The 20,279-nt window shown below is 38.5% G+C and overlaps 1 protein-coding gene across 8 annotated transcripts in view; it reads right to left on the bottom strand.

Annotated features, from left to right (window-relative positions):
- The window catches only part of lrp1bb (low density lipoprotein receptor-related protein 1Bb), a 336,417-nt gene that overhangs the window by 205,273 nt on the left and 110,865 nt on the right, over nt 1–20,279 (bottom strand). For 7 of the 8 annotated variants that reach the window (XM_079666350.1, XM_079666351.1, XM_079666347.1 and 4 more), the window contains one exon: nt 9,285–9,422. In XM_079666350.1, the coding sequence (XP_079522476.1) occupies nt 9,285–9,422 (138 nt within the window). Of the gene's footprint in view, nt 1–9,284; nt 9,423–16,973; nt 17,127–20,279 lie in introns of those variants that run through there. The other variant, XM_079666353.1, reaches the window with a different exon arrangement.

Here is a 20,279-nt window from a genome sequence, read left to right as displayed (position 1 = left end):
TTTCAATTAAATATGTGTAATGGAAAATGCCATATATGATTTTCTTACCTGGAATTCTGCCTTTTTGAACAGACTTTTTGATTGAGTCCTAGCTATATTGTCTGCAGTTCTGGGGTTAATATGAATCTAATATGATTGTCATCGGTCTAAATTAGATTTAAAATGATTAACTGTGTATGTAATGAAGATCATAGTGTGGGTTGAATCCATTTTCATAACCACTGTCTTTTAACTGATGCGGAAATGCGGAAACTGGGCTTATTCATCAGAAGTTCGTATGACTTGACTTGCTTGACCTGAGCAATGACTTGACTTGCTTGACTCTCACCACAGTGACTTGGGACTTGTTTGATACTTGTAGGTCAAGACTTGAGACTTGCTCATGACTTGCAAATGTAGGACTTACTCCCACCTCTGCTAAATACTATGAGGGATTATATGCATGGTGTCATAATTTTTACCGCATTACAAAAAAGGTTCTTCAAAATATTGTTGGAAAGGGTTAGGGTTACAACGTTTTAAGGCGTTTGGTTACTCTAACCCTAACCCTAACTATGGGGCTAAGCATTTTTAGGAATTCATGTTAATTGTCCGATAAAATAATGCAGTTTTTATATTGAATTAATATAATGGTTCCGTCTTTGCCTGGTTTTCTATAGACATTATACAAGTAATCCTACATTCATTTAGACGTATTCCTCAAATGTAATTGTGACATTTTAAAGTAGCTGTTTAACATCTCTGAATCCTGGAGGTCTCAATTCAGAGCTTTTAAATGTGACAAGCTTAAAACGATGATAAGATGTGCTTTGCGGTTTAACTGTGAGATGTTGACAATGCTCAATAACCACTAGGTACTGTACAGTATAACTCCCTGAAGGGATCATTTGGGCAATCTTCTACATCGTTTATGTGAAAATAAACACTCTTAAAACACAAAGTCCAATCCATATTTTTGCCAAACACAAAATGTGTCCTTCTTTAACAAACCACATTTGGCAAGTGTTAATTATACCAGCATGTGGAGCATATTAACCAGTCTACAGCCAAGAGTTTCTTATTGTTGTTTGGCCAGATTTGATGCTGATTAGCTACGGCTGAGTCAATTTGCATAGACTGTCGTGATCAAAGTGGGTGAGATTAAGAGTCACTGGCTTAAGTTTAAGCTTCCATTTACTATAGCTTGTTAGGAAACTGTAAAATCAAAATTGTGCATCTTACGGTTTGATTTGCATTCTTGACTCAAATCTTCAAACTAACCTTTCCATAACTCCAGGGATAAAGACTCAACATCTGGAATTGTATTAACAAGTAAAATAACTAAGTATTGTATATATGTACGGTGGCTGACACGTGCAAACGTGCAACAACGGCACGAAAGACTTCCATTAGGAAAAACGCACGGCTCTTTCAAAAATGATGCAAATATAAAACCTAAAATGTGAAACACCTTCACCAGACTTCACTGGACGAAACTTCTAATGTTTCATAACCTGCAGCTTGTTTATCCTTATGAAAATATTGTGTGCTGTTGTAACGCGTTTGTACCTTTCAGCCACCATATGTACACTTTTACTTGCATTACTCTTTGGAAGTGTGGGACAAAACCAAGCAAGCAATGTGCAGGTAAGACACGTCGGTTAAAGTGTTGATTGATGCATCAATAGTTTCCATTCCAAGTTAAACACAGAGACTGGTTTTTGTTTAAGTCTTCAATTTGTAACAATCGCAGAAACGCACCAAGAGAACAGTTCATTCAGACGACTCACATGGAGCAAATTTAGAGTAGATATTAGATGGTTGATGCAGAACATTGATCCATTTTTTTTCCTTTCCAGGGAGAACACACTTTAAAGCTTAACACAAAGAGATAGGAAAGAGATCAGGGCGCAACAAACTTCCCCACTGGGAGGGAAATCAGAGCCAACAGGGGGATGAAATAGAACAGAGTGCAAGCAATAACTGTGGCAGCTATGTTTGTATTGCGAGCAGTGAAGTAGCTCCTTCATTGGCAATGAGAAAGTGAGCACATGCGAGAGAGCTTTAACAGAACACTATATTAGCGTAGAGCTCTGGATATGTGTTTTTAAGAGCCGTCTGAACTAGCTTAACTGCCTTTTATAGAATAGAAGGTTAACAAATCAAATATTATGTCTATAGTTTTCTGTTTGTGATTTTCAAACTGACCTGTTTTCTGTGTCAGAAGGTTTTCCGCTCTCATTTGCTGACTGATTCGGCAGTAAAGGTCAAGTTTCCATTAAATAATTGAGGTGTTAATGATGAATGCAATGGTTGGGGTTGAGTCAGTCAGGGATAAAAATACCAGAGTATTTCTTAATGTGTTGGCTAAATGTCACCAGTGTTAAAGACGCTGTGAACTGCATGTCATGCTCGCAATGTTAAAGGGGCTTATTATGTGTTTTTGAATTGTTCCTTTCCTGTACTGTGTTATACGTTGTTGTGCATGTATCTAGATTGCAAAGGCTACAATCCCAAAGTTCCCTCCAGAGGGAGTTCCTCTCCCTCACACTCCCCCCTGCCTGAAAAGCCTCCACACACTCCTTTGCTAATTGCTGTAACATAGTGACATCACTATGTTACACTAACACTTCTATTGGCTATTGCTGCACTAACACTTTGTATGTGGCTAAGGGGCGGGGCATATGTAAGCAATCACAACAGAGCCGACCAGCTAACCAATCAGAGCAGACTGTGCTCTGGTGTCAGACAGAGGATGAAAAGAGGCGCTGCAGCAGAGGCAGTATGAGAACAAATAAACACTTTTTGAACATTAAAGCATGTCACATTAGAGGAATTAAATCAATTATGAAGCCTGAAAATGTGCATAAAAGGGCGCCTTTAATAAGAATTTCAGCAGGAGAATTGTTTACTGCATTTTAGTTCAGATGAAGAGGATATACAGAGAACAACCTCACAGTACTATCTGCCATACACAATCCATCCATCCATCCATCTTCTCCCGCTTATCCGTGGTCGGGTCGCGGGGGTAGCAGTTCCAGCAGAGAGCCCCAAACTTTCTTTTCCCTGGCCACATCAACCAGCTCTGACTGGGGGATCCCAAGGCGCTCCCAGGCCAGCGAAGAGATATAATCCCTCCATCTGGTTCTAGGTCTACCCCTTGGTCTCTTCCCAGCTGGACGTGCCTGGAACACCTCCCTAGGGAGGCGCCCAGGTGGCATCCTAACTAGATGCCCGAACCACCTCAACTGGCTCCTTTCGACGCGAAGGAGGAGCGGTTCAACTCCGAGTCCCTCCCGGATGACCAAACTTCTCCCCTTATCCCTGAGGAAAACACCAGACACCCTGCGGAGAAAACCCACCTCGGCCGCTTGTATCCGCGATCTCGTTCTTTCGGTCATGACCCATCCTTCATGACCATAGGTGAGGGTAGGAACGAAAATGGCCCGGTAGACAGAGAGCTTTGCCTTCTGGCTCAGCTCTCTTTTCGTTATAACGGTGCAGTAAAGCGACTGCAGTACCGCTCCCGCTGCTCCGATTCTCCGGCCCATCTCACGCTCCATTGTTCCCTCACTCGAGAACAAGACCCCGAGATACTTGAACTCCTTAACTTGGGGTGAGGACTCATTCCCTACTTGGAGTGGACAGTCCATCGGCCATACACAATCAACAACAAAAACACTTATTGATGAAAGTTTCTGCACTTATGTCAATGAAAATGAAGGCAATTAATTTGTTTTTACATATTTATAATATATAAGGTTATCTGATTGCTACTGACAACACAAGTGATAGGAAAACTCAACAAAGCAGAATGGCTTTTTCTCTTTAAATAAAACTAAAATAGATACAAATAACCCTACATAGCCTCTCCCTAAATATATGCGCACAGAAAATGCTATATTATTTTTGGATTGTATTTCTGGCAATTCTTTATATCATCATAATGTGTTACTGTGGATCTACATACACCCCAACTCCCATTTAATTGTATGTTTCCTACTTTTGCAATATGTGCACTGAGAAGGGCAGGAAAATAATATGTGAGTGGGCAGATAATTATATATTAAAAAGTAATGACAATACTATCATTGCTATGAAAACTGAGCATAGATTAGGATGTTTTTATCAGCAGCGTCTAACTCATAAAACCTAATGCTGATGATCTATTTGGTTATTCCCACCAAAATGGCTGCATTTTCTCTTTGCAATGACACACTCTGCACAGAAAAGTGCAAATTATGATACACTAGTGTCCTCGTCCACGTAATTAAAGTATCATTCTCATAGCCATAAAGCACATTTATGGTACATATATAGCCATAGAGTGTGTTCTCTCGGCACAACAGAAGAATAAAGGTGACTTAACTTTAATAAAATGCCATTACCAGTTTAAATTTGAAGGCAATTATTATACAAAAACTAAGACACTATAACTGCGTTGGAAATGCAATAGTACATTCAGTGTGGAATTGAAGCACATTATAACTGGGCGTATTTTATCATTAAATCATGTAATACTCTGTACTATATATAGTCAAGGTTGCATTGCTGACATTCGCTTTGAGACAGCCATGTTGAGTTGGCTTCAATCCATCGGCGATCTTTGATGACACAGCTGCCATCATGTTACAGTCTCCAGAAAGATCCCTTCACTCAAAATAGCAGGATGCAAACCCTAGAGCTCAGAAGTGACAACTATTTATATTTCTGCTCATTGATTTTGTCATGACTGTTTGTTCCCCACAACAAAAACAAATGCTTTTTTAAGTCTCCCTTCCATTGGCAAAGAGCAAAATGGTGACTGTATGAACTTTGAGTGAACAGACGTTGATTTAGCCTGGCATCAGAATTAAGCTCTTATTTTGCATCTAAGGCCGAATGCCAAGCCATATACTTTAACAAAGTGTACAAATTTAGCTTCCAATAACTCCAAGCTGTTTCTTTTATATATAGTGTTCATTAAGGAAGAGATTTGTTTATGTTCACTTTCTGGCGCTGCCCTAAAGGTAACATTTGTTTAAGTCTGACATTTGTCGTCCTTAATGCAAGCACTGGAGACTTCAGAGATCCCACGGCACAGCCTGGAGCATACGATTTAGAGTGAGCAAGTTTCCTGAAGGTGAACAAAAAAGAGTTGGTGGTTTTCCATCTGGGCACCTTCATATCAAGGCCCTCTCGGGACGCGCGGCATGTTTATTCATAAGAGGTGGGTAGGAACGGGAGTGGGAGAAAAAAAAGTTTTGTAAGAGCCCCAGCTGGTAGCCTAAAACTTCTCTTTGGTGACCTCAATTTCTCCTGCTACCCGATGAGTCCCGTCTGTCCGTGTGGGACTAAGCATACAATGCAGTAAGTGTCACTGTGAGTCAAGTTAAGCAAGGTTGAAGACACAGAAAAACTGTAAAGACGGTGAGATGTCATCTTTAACATGAAAGCCTACAAAGACAACAAATTCAAGACTAATGTTTTCTTTGAGAGATAATCAATATTTCTACTGCCTCAGGCCAGGAGGCTGAAGACTGCAGTGTTGCATTAAGAGGAGGATTGTTAGCATTCGGGTCACACAGTCCTACACATCAGATAGGGCCTTTAAAAAAAGAATTTAGAACACAGAGGTGCCATGTTGACTATTCATTGACAAGGGCTCGGTGAAAAGACATCAGTCAGACAAGAAAAGTGGATGTATGCAGTTCACAAGGCTAAGTCGGTGTCGTACCCTCAGCATTGATGCAAAGGCCAGAGAAAGGGGTTTCAAAGGATGAGTGCAGGACGGCCCTCAGAGAGAGTTTTCCCCCACCCTGCCTTTGGCTTCCTTTCCTTTATGCCTCTAGGGATCATGAATATGGTATTCAAATCCATGGTAAGTCTGCATTAGATTTGGGATAGCTTAATATTGCTACAACATTAATGCAGAATACACCAAAAACTGAAAAACAAACATCGTCCTAATTTTACGGCATTTTTTACTTGAGGAAAGTGGAAAACTGTACAATAAATTATCTCTTACCAAATCACACATATTAGCTACTCTACATGATCTCATTTTGATAACACATGTAATAACTAATGTCTTATTCTTTCAGATTCCATTCAATGAGCCTGAAACTAATTTGAGACCCTTTAGGGAGGAACTGCCTCTCTCTGCTGTAGATAAATCCGTGATAATAAATACATAAATATTTAAATAAAAGACTGATCGTGAGATAGCTATCGGAAGTGAACACAAAAGCAGATGTTGCTCGAGATATAGCAGATATAAAGAGTGATACAAATCCAAAATGTGTGAACAGCATTTAATGAGCCAATATTATCGTTTTTGGCAGAGGAAGAAGATATGTGGTTTGTTCTATCATTTAGACCTTACAGTTAAAAAATGTGTGTGTGTCGTGAGCAATTAATTAAATGTACTGCAACTTTACGATTATAGGCTTTTGGAAGGTTGGGTGCCTCTACACTACTAAAAAAAGGACATTATTTACTTAATTTAATTTGTTAAAATTAGAATTAATTTACATTAATGTCAACACCTGCCCAATTTAGTCAAATGAATGGTGGTTATTCGTGGTAAATACTGCAGTAAATGTAGAGTCTTCCTTACTGTCAAAGAAAGTATGAGGATATGCACCACATCTCCCGTTTGGTAGGCTTGGCCTTTAAAATATCTTAACCCTAACGCTTTCAACAAAAGATACTGTATAACGATGCAAAGTGCTACAGTATACAGTACAGCTGAGTGCATTTGTGCCTCTGGATTTAAAGGGAATTCAAGTGTGGCTATTTTCTATTTAGCTGGATATTAGAGGGCTTGAAAAACATGGATTATAAAAACACTTGAAGCTTCAGGTTGACTTGGGAAAAGACCAGAGTATTATACCCAAGATCGTAGAATACACTGCTGGGTCTTTGAGGCATTAAAACAGAAAATAAGGTAAGGTTTTTGCAATGAAATACTTGTTGTTCCTCAGCACTTTGGTCTCTATTTCTTTAACCTCCAATTGCAAGTTGCACAGATTTACTTTTAGAGGAAGTTCAAGGAAGTCCTTGTGCTGTTGTTTTGTACCAAACACACAAACAAACCTTCAAAAGAACAGAATTCAAACATATATATTTACCTGACCCCCTCTTTTAGTACATTTATTTTACTCTACGAATTCCCCTTTTCTTTACTCTTGGAGACTGTGGCCAATGAATAAAATCCATAGCTCTCACAAGATACAACAATTTGAAACTCACTGCTATCATACTTTACTTGTTTGCAAGAACTTTATGAGAGTGTTTTCAAATTGGTTTCCTTTTAAGGTATCTGTAAAGCCTCCCACTATAACAAAAAAACAACTATGACCCAATAACAATGGCTTGCCTTAATGTTAAAGATTGCAAGTGGAATACATTCCCAGGGTGGATGACTCTGCAATAGTCAGTGGTATCTATAAATATTAGAGTTGAATAAAGTACAAAACATACTGATTTTATACTTTTCACAAAGCCATCAAACATGATGCATCATTTAAAACATTTCAAAAAAAATAAAAGTAAGGTATTCTGGTCTATTGTCAATGGGAAGATTAGTCTTTAAAAAACCTACATACTTGCTAATTTCAGTAGAAAAAGTGTATAATAGAGAGAGGAATGCAAAAATGATGAATGTTTACCAATATTTCGGTACGTGTGAAGGATTTATTCTCATGAACATATATATTGTTAACAATGTGGCTGATAATTTACATGTTGATCACATTTCCCTTAGAGCATCAGTAGATGAAATGAAATGTTTCCGTCTTTGTTGACACACGTTTGCAGTATAGCGAATGGAACGGGAGATATCTGAGAGAACTGCCGGAGTGTTCTACCTTGGCTGACTTGAGCGTTTCTTCCAGATGGGGTTTTGCATTTTAATTTAACCTGACATGACATGAACACAGTATTTAGACCAGGTTTGCAGACCTCCTATCCTGCTTCGCCGTTTAGTTGGATGAGCAGACCCTTTGGTATTAACCCTGAAGATCAGTGTGTAGCTCAGGGACAATTTGGGCAGATCTGGAAAGTAGCCAGTTCAGGGTATCAAATGTATTCTACTGCAGTTACATTGCAGGTTTTAAAACCACAGGCCTCCATGCAGCACTAAGGAAGGCTGTATAAACCTTTAATATATCCAATTTGTATCCAGTTGTAAGGGATGTGTATGTCAATGGCATTTTTTAAAACCAAAACAGACATATTGCATACTGTTACAATGTCTCTACACTTCAATCAATCTTTGTTAATTATATTCTCTGGTCCAAGGCATGCTACCAAGTAAATAAATCAATGCAAGCAATAATTCAGGGAGTGAGACATTTCTGCTTCGTGCCAACAAACAAGCTCTTGGACTCTTCACAGCTCTGAATCAGAGGCTAGCATATCCTTACACCTACAGTAGCACTCACATATAGACAAAGCACAGCATGCCTTAGCTGTCTTACAGGTCAACAAAGGTCGTGGTCTCTGCCAGACAGACGCCACCGTTGTGCCAAGACTGCAGCAATCACATACTGTAGCAGACGCTGTCTTCACAGAAGCCAGGTGCCGATAGCAGCTTGGTATAGCTGCTAAAGAATGCGAGCAACAGCACAAACTTGTGTACAACACCACACCTGGTGCTACTGCCCTGCTGCCTGTTCTGACAGGAAGGATGATGAGAAGTCACCTTGGCAACCACTCCAACTGTAAAACTCGGGAAGAGGCAGCTCATGCAGCAATGGATAAGGGGGTAAATGGTTTCTACCAATAGGAGGGTTAGAGGATGGATTCCGAGGTCTGCAGTCAACATTTCAAAGGATCCTTCGGCAATATACTGAACCCCAAAATGCTCCCCTAGGCATTTCCAACAATGAAGATGGGCATTGTGAGTTGCTTTGAATAAAAGCGTCAGCTAAATGGTGTGTAATTAGCATTTATATCACCAACCATCAGGCATTGAGAGTTGAATCTAAGCGTTACAGACGATAGATGGATTAGGCAGGGTGTATCTAAGTGAACGTGAAAACGATCCCTGATCTCCCATAATCAACAAAAGCACACTTAAGCTTAATTTACTCGATTAAAGTTAGGAATCTCCATTACGAGGAGGTAAAAATAAAGCATTTTCTACAGCAATTTATTTTACAAATGGAATGTGGATTCAACGTGTGAAATACATTCCACCATCTTAATAAACCAAATACGATGAACACAATCTGATGAATTTCCATAATTACGAGAATGCTTATTAATTTATGTATTCTAAACCCAAGGCGATAAAAACGATCGGCTTAAATAACTCTTACCTCGACAATGAACTCCTTCATCATAGCCATCTTCACAGTCTCTGGCCCCATTGCAGAGTTTATTTAAATGAATACACTTTTTTGACCCGATGCACTGTATGTGATTGAGTGGACATCTGATCACCACCTCCTGTGCACCTAAAAGAAAGAAGGGACACAGTGTAAACATAAAAATACTGATATTCCATTATTCCAACATTAATAATTGGTGTACTGTTTCTGCAAAACCGAACAAGCTTTAACAATGTTCCTATCAGCATATGGAGTACAGTGGGAGACCATATGGAACATACATTTGCATGCTTCATTGTCATTATCATTCGTGTTTTTGCAGGCAATACACATTTCTCCCAGTGTTTTTTTAACTGCCTTCTCAAAGTGCTGATACTTCAAGACCCTGTTTTTAAAGGAGGCGGAAGAACCTGTGCATATGCAAATGTATTTATACTTCACACAGCATTGTTCTTTACACACAACAGATGTTCGCCAAACTGCTCTGCGGACGCACCGCTGAAGTCCGGTAACAAACTGCCCGACCATCGCTGCCAGCCAGGCGAACGGCAGAGAGCAGCTGCTTAAGGATTCATGAGGCACATAGGTGACCCTCACTCATGTGGCAGCCACGGGAGCACATAAAACACAGCGCACCACCACTGTAAATGTGTCACATCTCCACCCTAACTACATTGGTATCAATTACCCATGTGCCGCTGCAGCCACTTAACGGAAAGATTTATGGGCTCTGCAACAATCCCCAGAGTTTTCTCGTTCAGAAGGACTCAAACCCAAGCACACTTGGACCGTCTTGACCGGGCAGTTACTTATTCACAACATGCTTTTCTACTTTGTAAGGTAAGAGATACAGCAATTAACGTGGCTATTACAAAGACAGCCTTCATCCAGAGCTGATTTACAGTACAGAACGGATCTGTATTGACACAATAATGACTCACACTAGTTCCTCCTCTGGAGTATTTTTATTGCTTTAAAAGTGAAGCAAAGGGAGGCCTTCTTTTTTAATGAATATTGTTTGGCTTTCTGCTCAAGCCCCAGTGATTCACACTATTTCATTGCCATATTTAGGTAAGTCAAATATAAGTGACCTTGTCTCTGAGTTCATATTTCACACATGAGCAAACTGGCAGCCTCCTCTGCGGAGCTGCAAAATGTCTTTAAATCATCAATCCCTCCCCTTGCTCCTTTCGGGGGGGATATAGTTTGATATTTGTGCTACTTTTCAGACTTCATGTACAAAGGAATGTTTGTAAAATCATTACACATTAAAAGTATATTAAAAATACATTCTTTCTACAAAATATCAGATATTTTATACATTTAAAAAGGGAAAAAAACACTTTTTGAAAATGTTTGGAATCAAACTCAAATACCCTGGGGCTTCTTTTGTCGTACATTTCAAAACACATATTTTGTTGTACTCACTACAGAGAACAAACTGTCACGGGATGTTTCACCCAGTGCCACACTTTAGGAAATGTCCATTTGGCAAATGTGCTATTTAACACCGAGCTGCAAGGGTCTCTGACAACGTAACAGCGCTGTCAGCCTCTCTCCTTGCTATCTCGCCACATGGGTTCTAATCTAATGTGATAAGGGGAGGGATGGCGCATGAATATTCAGTGGCTGTGATCTGTCATGCAGGGGTACACAGATGGTCTCTCAACGGCTGAGGTATTCAGAATTCCACCGTCAATTCCCAAACTACTGTACTATGTTGGATGATCGCTCAAAGTCGTGCAAAACAGGATAACACACCACGCCGTGTATCGCATCCTTTGACAGGCTTCTCTCACCTAAGATTCCCACTGCGTAGCACTGGAGGATGCTTAATGTAAACATCCTTCAGATCAGTTCAGGCAAGAGATTACCTCAGGCAATCTACAGTGCAGTGAATATGAACAAAGCTGGAATCTTGTACGAGGAAAATAAATGTGTAAGGATTAGGAAAATGCACTCATAATTACAACTCTCTGCAGGCCTGCAGTGATAATGAGCTGTGAGATAAACATCTTGGGGATCAAATACTTTTAAAATATCATGTGATATACTGAATTTGTAATTTTTTGTGTTTTATTGAGGTTGATTTGATTGGCAACTCGGATTGCAACAACACACATTCTAGAAATCACAGAAGGCCAGCAAATATCATTAAATGAAACAGAATAACGGATGTTAATGAAGCATAGTTTAATAGCACATCTAATCTGCCAGAATACCATATTGTAAGCACTTTAGCCTAGGTGTGCAATGTGACGTTTTTTAAGGAAATTAAACTATAGCACTATATAGTAGCTGTCATAGTTGGAGTTTAGAGGAAGTAAAGATGCGAGCCAGAGTTAATGGAAACAAATCAGAGGCAAACAAATTATGGTTTGTTTCTCAAGGCTTTAACTCAGTTGAGGACACATCCATTTAATTGAAAATTGTTCTTGTTCCCCTGACTTTGTGATATTGCTTGAAATGAGGACATGTTTTTTATGTTTTTAAATCAGCAAAATCACTTTGCTCCGCACACTGGTCCACTTCCACTCTCACAGGCGGGTAGCAAGCTAGAACTGTGTTTGTGATTACTAGATAGATAGAAAACATGTTGAAAACAGATAAACTGAATTAGATCCCTGTTGTGTTAGGCAATCGCTGATGTAGAAATCTTCAGTCATTTTAGATTAAAACGGCAAGGACCCAGTAATGGCTCGATAAATGAATAATGTCCAGAGATGAAATAAATGCAGGCATACTTAAACACCAGTTTAATCATAACACCTTGAGTGTAAGGAAGATCTTCCCCTGGTAAGTAAAATACAATTAAAGTGTGATTTGTTTATTCAGGTAAAGCGGGACGCATTTAACTTCATCATCAATATTTATGACTGTGAATTAAACCATCCCATCTAGTGTAAATACTGCTCATATATTATTAAAAACCTATATTTGTGTTGTACTGAACACGATTGCACGCCTTTACATGGCTCTAATACCTTTGTAAAGTTTGCCGGTGACACAACGGTGGTCGGCCTCATCAGCAACAATGATGAAGCAAATCAACAGAGAAGAGGTCGACAGCAAGACCAAGGAACTGATTGTGGACTTCAGAAGGTCAAAGGGCAGCACACACACCCATCAACGTCACAGAGTTTGAATGTCTCACCAGTTTCAAAGTTATTGGTGACATCACTTAGGACCTCTTCTGGGCTCCCCAGTGTCTCTTCTTCCAGAGGAGAACGAGGTAAGCTGTCTCCTAACATTCTGGTGAACTTCTACCACTGCACGATTCAGAGCATCCTCACTATTCGCATCACGGTCTGGTACAGGCAACAGCACTACCGCAGACCGGAAACAACTGCAGAGGGTGGTGAAAACGGTAAAGCGCATCACCGCTACTCCACTCCCTGCCGTTGATACAACACATCACACATTCTCCCCTTCCCTCTGGGAGGCGCTACAGGAACCTCCACACCAGGACCAGCAGCTTGAGGAAGAGCTTCTTCCCCTCTAATACCATCTAGCTGAACAATGACAGCCGCCCCTCCCCCTACCCTGGATAACCAGGGACTGACTGTCAAGTACCGACTTGTTTGTATTTATAAAAGTGTCTAAATGGCAATTTTTTCTATCGAATACTCACATTTTTTCATATTATTAAAAACAATAACTGTCTATAGTATATTCATATTTATTATGTGTATAGTATCTGTATTATACTGTATATGTGTATACCTGATCTATAGTGTATTCCATACACATCTATTTATAATGTGTATACCTCTTTAAACTGTTTTATGTATAAATACTTCAGTTTTTTTTATATCTGTCATATGTATATATTTATATTAGACTGTACTGCTACTTTTCCAGTTCTGGTTAGATGCTTACTGCATTTCATTGTTTTACTACTTGTAATCTGTGCAATGACAATAACGTTTAATCTAATCTAATCTAATCATACCTAAAATGTAATTTGCACCAAAGGTCATTAAGAAGTGATTTGTGTGGCTGCACGATCTTAGATTTTAGGACATGTTAATTAAAAATCATGCTGCTCTTCACCGACATTAAAAGGTGTGAATGAGGATGAATCCGTTGGGCCAAACTAATATCTCTTCTTAATGTAAAATGAGAGGTTTCTAGGGGGGATATTCCAGCAGCTATGTTCATTATGATAATCACTGTAATCTGAGCGGGTGCAAGTTTGTGCGGAATAATGAATTTCTGAGAGAAAAAAACCTATTAGCGGGGGAAGCTCCTTGAACTTCTGCGTAAGGAGATTTATCCTATCCACATTTAATTTTCTTAATATATGTTTGTGAATTGATGATCAAAGTAGCATCCCGATGCCTGACCTATGAAGAATATCCATAATGGTTTCATAACAGTAACAGGTTCCTCTGTGGTAGATCCCACAATGACGATGACATTAGTTGACTGTATGCACTCTCATTATTGTTACAAATCACTAATCTAATCATAGGCATAAGTACAATTTTTTTTAATTGAAGAAAAAATATCAGAAACAGCCTAGACAGCATTAGCTATGACTCACTGCATTGTGGGTACAGCTATTTACCGTTAAGGCCAGTAGCAAACAAACTTTTGGTGCACCATCCGTTCAAAATGATTGACCTCCAGTATTGCTTTTTTCACCTTTGTCAAGAAACACTTCACCCTGTACCCAGCATGCCATTCAGCGGTGTAATTATTAATAGGGGTCTTTTGTCAATACACAACACAGTTTCTACAAATCCACTGCTAATAAATATGACTTGTGACTCTCAAGCTTCACTCCACACCGCACTTCCTTTCTCAGCAATGCACAATATGCAATATTTCGTCAAGTGTGAAGTCAATTGGATGAACCTTTGTCGAGAAAATCAAGGACAGATAAACGGATAAGGACTCCTTTTATTTAGTTAGATATTGCATATTGTGCACGTACAAAGTGTTACTGACTGTGCAGACAGTTCTCAGGTCTGTATGTACTGGTATAAGTAACTTGGTACAGGTATGTTGTGCAAGGTCACCAACTCTACAAATTGACAGTGAGAGTTTTCACATTATCTCACACTTCATGTCTATTTTCTCAAGCAACAAAAAGCCAATTTATACCTTATAATGTTGTTGAGCAAAAAGAGGACAGTGGGCGGACAGATACGAAAGGGCAGCACATTAGTAGCAACTGGTAAAACCAGCATTCACTTGGACAGAAGAAGACTAACACGTCGTCAATTAATTATTAGACATCATATAAATATATAAAAGTCTTGTTTAATCACCAAAGTTAAAATAATAATAAAAAAAGTTTTTTCATCAGGTTTGATTATAACCACAATAGGTTTTTGCTAAGAGTACATTTTCTATGACCATAAATATTTTACGTAGTTTACTGCGTGCGTCTTCACAAGGACTCTAATCTCATTGGGAAATAATATTGCTTAACTCTGAAAGTACTTTATGATAGGATAACCCTGAGTATGACCATGTCAAATTTAATAAAGATATTTAAAGTCCATTATTCACGCAATTTTTTGAAGTGGGTTATTTTTATAGATAGTAAATAAAAAAGGATAAAAACGGCAAATGTTCCAATAAAAAAAAATGCGGGCACTTATAAGTAACTGCTCCAATAAGTATACCCAGACAAAAATGAAGCCATTGTATTACACACTTTACTAATTGATATTAGAGAGTGTACTTTTATAACAGTGTAGACACTTTTACACAATGCACACAAGCAGGGATTATTACCGGTTGCAAAGTTTAATAAGAGTTGCATAATATTTGCATTTCATTAAAAGCCAACTTCATATTCAAACATGTGTGATTAATGCAATTTGACTTTGCATTGTTAACTAATAACTACTAGTAGCTACAGTAGTCTGTAACTACCCAAATACTTTGGATGAGCAGTTGGTAAAAACAAACAACGACAGAAGCTGCCGGAGGTTGTTCTACGCTGTTAACATTAATCTGTATGCTGATAAACTGCGTCACTGGTGTGGAAGAATACATTCAAAGTGTAAAAGGCGTGACGTTTCAGTAATTCTGCTCATGTGGCTCTTTGCATGTGTGTTTATGCGATCTGAAGCAAGTGCTCATGGAAAGTAGTGAACTTTTCACCTTTTGTTTTTAGTCTGTCTGCGGTGAAGTCATTATTGTTGTCACGCTTAGAGCTTGAGGATGTTTGGGTTATAGGACGTCTGGGGTCTGTAGTGCTAGGGCTTAACTTTAATAACCGATGGAACATGATGATACATTTATAACTGTCATGTAACAGCACTGCCGGCTAGCAATTTTCACCATATCTCGGCTTGATTTGAGTGCATGGGCTGCTTGTACCCAGCTCTCGGTTCATATCTCAGAGGCAAACAATCCTTGGACGATTTCTCGAATACTTATCTTGCTATACTTGTCATGAACAGTGTGCTTCATCTGTGAAAATGTGGAACTGAGCTCCATGGAGCGAACTTTTGCAGATGAATGTCAATGAAGTAACATAAAAGAATGGTTTTGATTACGGCATAATTCCAACAATTGCTTAGTAAGGCTCTCCCCACCTAACTCTGCTTTTAAAGGCAGGGTGTTCTTGAAGGTCTCTAAAATACTTATTTTCCCTTTCTGACCTTTTTGACGTCCTTGCCATTTGAAATGATATACTCAGCAGAGAGGGCTTATTTTTGCTGCATTTGTCTGACCCGAGACATAGCAACAGTATTTCTTCTGACAGCGATATAACAGACTTACTCTAGCACATGACTGAATGTTGTGATTATTAATAGATTAAGATTTAGAGAAAGATGCCAAAGGTGAATGACCATAAGTAGGTGTTGCCTCCCTTCCAAACATCAACAGTACAATGAGCAATCCCTTGACTCCTGACTAATCACATGGAGCTGCTGAGAGGCCGCCAATGGAACAGTATGAACTGGACAACTCCCTGGTGGGAAGATGTGTATGTCTTTGAATGATTCTGGAAACACATCGCCAGCATTTGGTGAAGCTCTGCCAACCCTGTACTGCAGCTATCTTCCGTTATGGCTTGTTTCTAGCAGCTGTACACCTTCAGTCTGGTCTTGAGCACACAAAACAAATGCTGACTTGGACTAAGGCCAAACTGACTTGGCTAATAAAGAACATTCTAATGATTGGTTCTAAAAACTTAATTGACTCGTCTGTCACCTAAAGACCATAAGTGTTCATGAATTGTACTGCATTGGCTTTGTGTCTTTAACAGTGTTGACCAACATCAACTTGAATAACTTAAATTAACCAGTTAAACCCACGGCCTCGCGGGCGGGGGCAAAACGCAACATCTTGCAAGAAACAGCGTCTGAGGGCTTCTTAACATTTAATAAACTATGAATGTGTCATATCCACTTAACAGGAAGAAACTCAGCTATCAGACAATATTAACCATCTTTAGCTAAACGAAACAAAAGGGTAATAACAAAGGCTCTGAATTAGCCCTGAGCGACAAAATGCTAACGCACTTAGAACAGAACTCAAGGTAAAATACCCTTATTACTTATTGGATCTGCACAAACAAGATATCGATTAGCAGGCTGAGATTCCAGACATATAAGTATCCACACTGAGCAACCAGAACTCGGCAAAACGAAAACAAACAACAACAAAATAATTAGCTATATGGAGCCAAAACGGCTAAAAACGTCTTACCTATGTTGTTTTCTGATCAAAAATGTTGTCCAATGGCATTAAAATGAGAAAAATGCTGCTGAAGGTTAATCCATAGGTTAATCCAATGTGTCTGTGTCACTTTGAAATGATTACTGATAATCAATTTTTATGTCAATAACGGAGATTTCATATTAGCTGCTACGATAGCTACTAGAGTGTATGCCAGCTTCCGGTTCCGGGGCATTCTGGATACGCATCACTCCTTCACCAATGGGTAACGTTTAGATGGATTTTAGGAACTTCCCCTCGATTATTTTGACTCTAAAGGTTAAAAAGGGGTGTCAATAATTAAAATCGACGAGGGGGGACAAAAATCCACCCAAATGACCACAGAAGTGTTTTTTTTTTCTAAATCTCTCTAAAAAGGTCACATTTCACTTGTTTTGCATCAATCTTGATACAGGGTACTTAGTATGTTATAGTTTGGATTCCTAAAGCTTTTAGTCTACTATCCCATCATTCAAGGGTGGTTTTCACTATAAGTAATATTTTTGGGACGGACACTATAATTTAAATTGTTTTACTATGTTCAATCTGAATTTATTTTAAAATAAAAAATGCTATATCGATTCTGATTTTTCTACATCCAACTCACAGGTTTATCATTGCTTTGAGAAAAAAGATGATTAATTTACCCCTTTTAGAAGGGAAGATATAGTCAATTGCTCTGGGAATGTCATTTTCGAGCCTGAGGCCAGAAGAACAGGCTCGGGGCTTAATTAAAGGCTAAAGGTCAGTTCCATCTCATATCCAACTTTCTCAAATCAGCCTAAATCTTAAATGACTAATTATTTATTGGAAAGTTAATGATATAGCCTGACAAATCCTGAAAATGCACATTGTGAAGGCTCAATACGATCTATCAACAGGGTCAATAAAGAAAGAGGTCCAGTTACAATTAAACACTTTTTTAATGCCATAAAAACTTAATAATAAAAATGTTTCCCTACTTGGATCAGTGCAGGTCATACGGAGCTTTTATTTGTAAAATTATCAAAACTATCTAGCAAATTATCAAAATGACAGTTACAAAAAGTAGACAAAATAATATGGACATAATAATTACTATATAGCATCATTTTGAGTCTAGCAAAAGCACATTTATTGTATATTGGCCTATATGTATTTTATGTATTCGTTTTTCTTCTTTATATATTAAGTGTAGAAAGTTCTGATTAAAGTATCACCAGTATCATACTGATTAAATCCACCAATGTGTTTCATAATTTCATAATGTGCTGCATAATTGCATAATATTAGATTTGCATGTAGTGTGCTTGCATGTTATCCCAAAGGCAGCATTCATACAGATTTCTAAGTTATTCTGTTGCTACTGAAGAAGAAGCCTGTTTTAATTTTCCTTAAATGTCAGCCCCGCTCAGTTACATTAACATTGTCCATAATATATGGTATCATTCCAAATCGATCGAAAACCTCAGAAATGCAAATCAATATTAAACGCTTTATGTCATATGTGCTTGATGCAGTAAATTAAAACAAAATCAAAAAAGTCATGTGCACAGAGCCACTCTGAAACCCAATTTCCTGTGTGCAGTGGCTTATTATTTGCCGAAAATGATGCTGAGTATTCAATCAAATCTGTTTGAAAGAGAGGGAAAACGTTGACACTGTTCAGTGGAATGGTGCTGGGTGTTGGCACCGGTGACATTCTGGCTCTACTGTATAAAAAATAATCAATACATCAGTCCGCAGTGAAGAATAAGTGGCCTCGGAACAATGTAGAAAAGCTGCACTTCACAAATACAATTCCCAAAAAACTACAAAGAAGCCAATCTATCAGTATGTGGAAAACAACGACATAATTAGTCAATCGAGATACTTTTGTGACCATTATGCAAATGTTCTAGTCTAATTGTTCTGGGGCCAGCTTCAAATGAATAATACATACAGTATATTGTAGTCAGAGAGGCTGAAACCAATAGTCACAGAGAAGGATGATCCCATTACTGTGTGAGTATAATATACAGTGCTGTGTTTAATGCTGGCATTACTTCATCAGAAAATAAATACACTATCGTCCTATGGCATATAAATGATTTAATTCATGCAATAAGATGGGAATGTATACATTTTATTTGTTTATCATGTTGAATTTATGACAACATGCATTGTATCGCAAAACCACACATCATATTTGGTGTTGCAAGCTGATGGCTATTAAACATATTCTGAATAACAAATGCTCAAACAGGCTCTTACAGTAGTGTACTGACCCTGACTTGATCCCCGCTGTCTAACTCCTCAGACTGCCAAAACACTCATTGGAGCTTTACCTAAATTTGACAATGAACTTTTGCACAAAAGAAGGAGACTTGAAAAGAATAAAATAGCATTGGTCTTTAGTGGTCTTTTTGACTGTGTCCAAAGGTGTTCGTTGTACAAAATGTGTGAATATTTGCAACATGAAGAACATGGCCAGAATTTAAGTTTAACACGTTTAAAAAAATGAACAAACAACATCAACAAAATGTGTAACAGGTAACAGTTTTGACATCTTATCAAAAAACGTAAATACTTTTGCTGCAGTAGGCTACCTACTGAAATTAGCATGCTAAGCAGCTAGCCAAAGCCTCTAATTTATTCTAATACTACTTGTTCGTCTAGAGGTGACAGTGTGTCGCTGTGGAGTCCAGATTTCCTCTCAGTCTAACCCAGTGGTTCTCAAACTTTTTCTGTCATTCCCCACTTTGAACAGGTGCCTTTTCAAGCCCCACCTGTTCCTCATCGCTCCAATAAAATGGTAGGCCAAGCTTACACTTGTCACATGTATCGTTCTATAACAGGGGTTTCCAACCTTTTTTAGGATGAGAGCTACTTTCAAAAAAAAAAACAAGTCGTGAGCTACTTTTACTCCTCTTTTTTAGTTTTTTTGCACTGTATATATTTAGCACATTTGAACATTATTATATGCTTACCTTTAACCTTTGTGTGCTGTTTGGGTCTGTGGTACCCGTTTTCAATGTTTACTAAAATAAAATGTATTCAATTTAATTATTTTTAACCTGCTTTATTTGGGGGCGGACCTCACCTCCTCTAGGGGGGTCCGGGGGCATGCACCCCCGGGAAGATTTTTTTTTTATGTTGAAGTGAAATGCCTCAATCTGGTGCACTTTGAGCAAAAAATGAATTTATGGATACAGCTCTCAACACACTGAAAGGGAGCTGTATACTTTTCAATAATCCAAACATCTTTAGAATATGATCAAAACCAATAACAAATCATTTAAACTTGTTTATTCGTATCTTATGTTACCTAGTTAGCAT

Source organism: Notothenia rossii (assembly GCF_949606895.1).
Source record: "Notothenia rossii genome assembly, chromosome: 2".
NCBI classification, from domain to species: Eukaryota; Metazoa; Chordata; class Actinopteri; order Perciformes; family Nototheniidae; genus Notothenia; species Notothenia rossii.
Note: the sequence above shows the minus strand (reverse complement) of the source record. Positions and strands in the feature narration are given on the sequence as shown.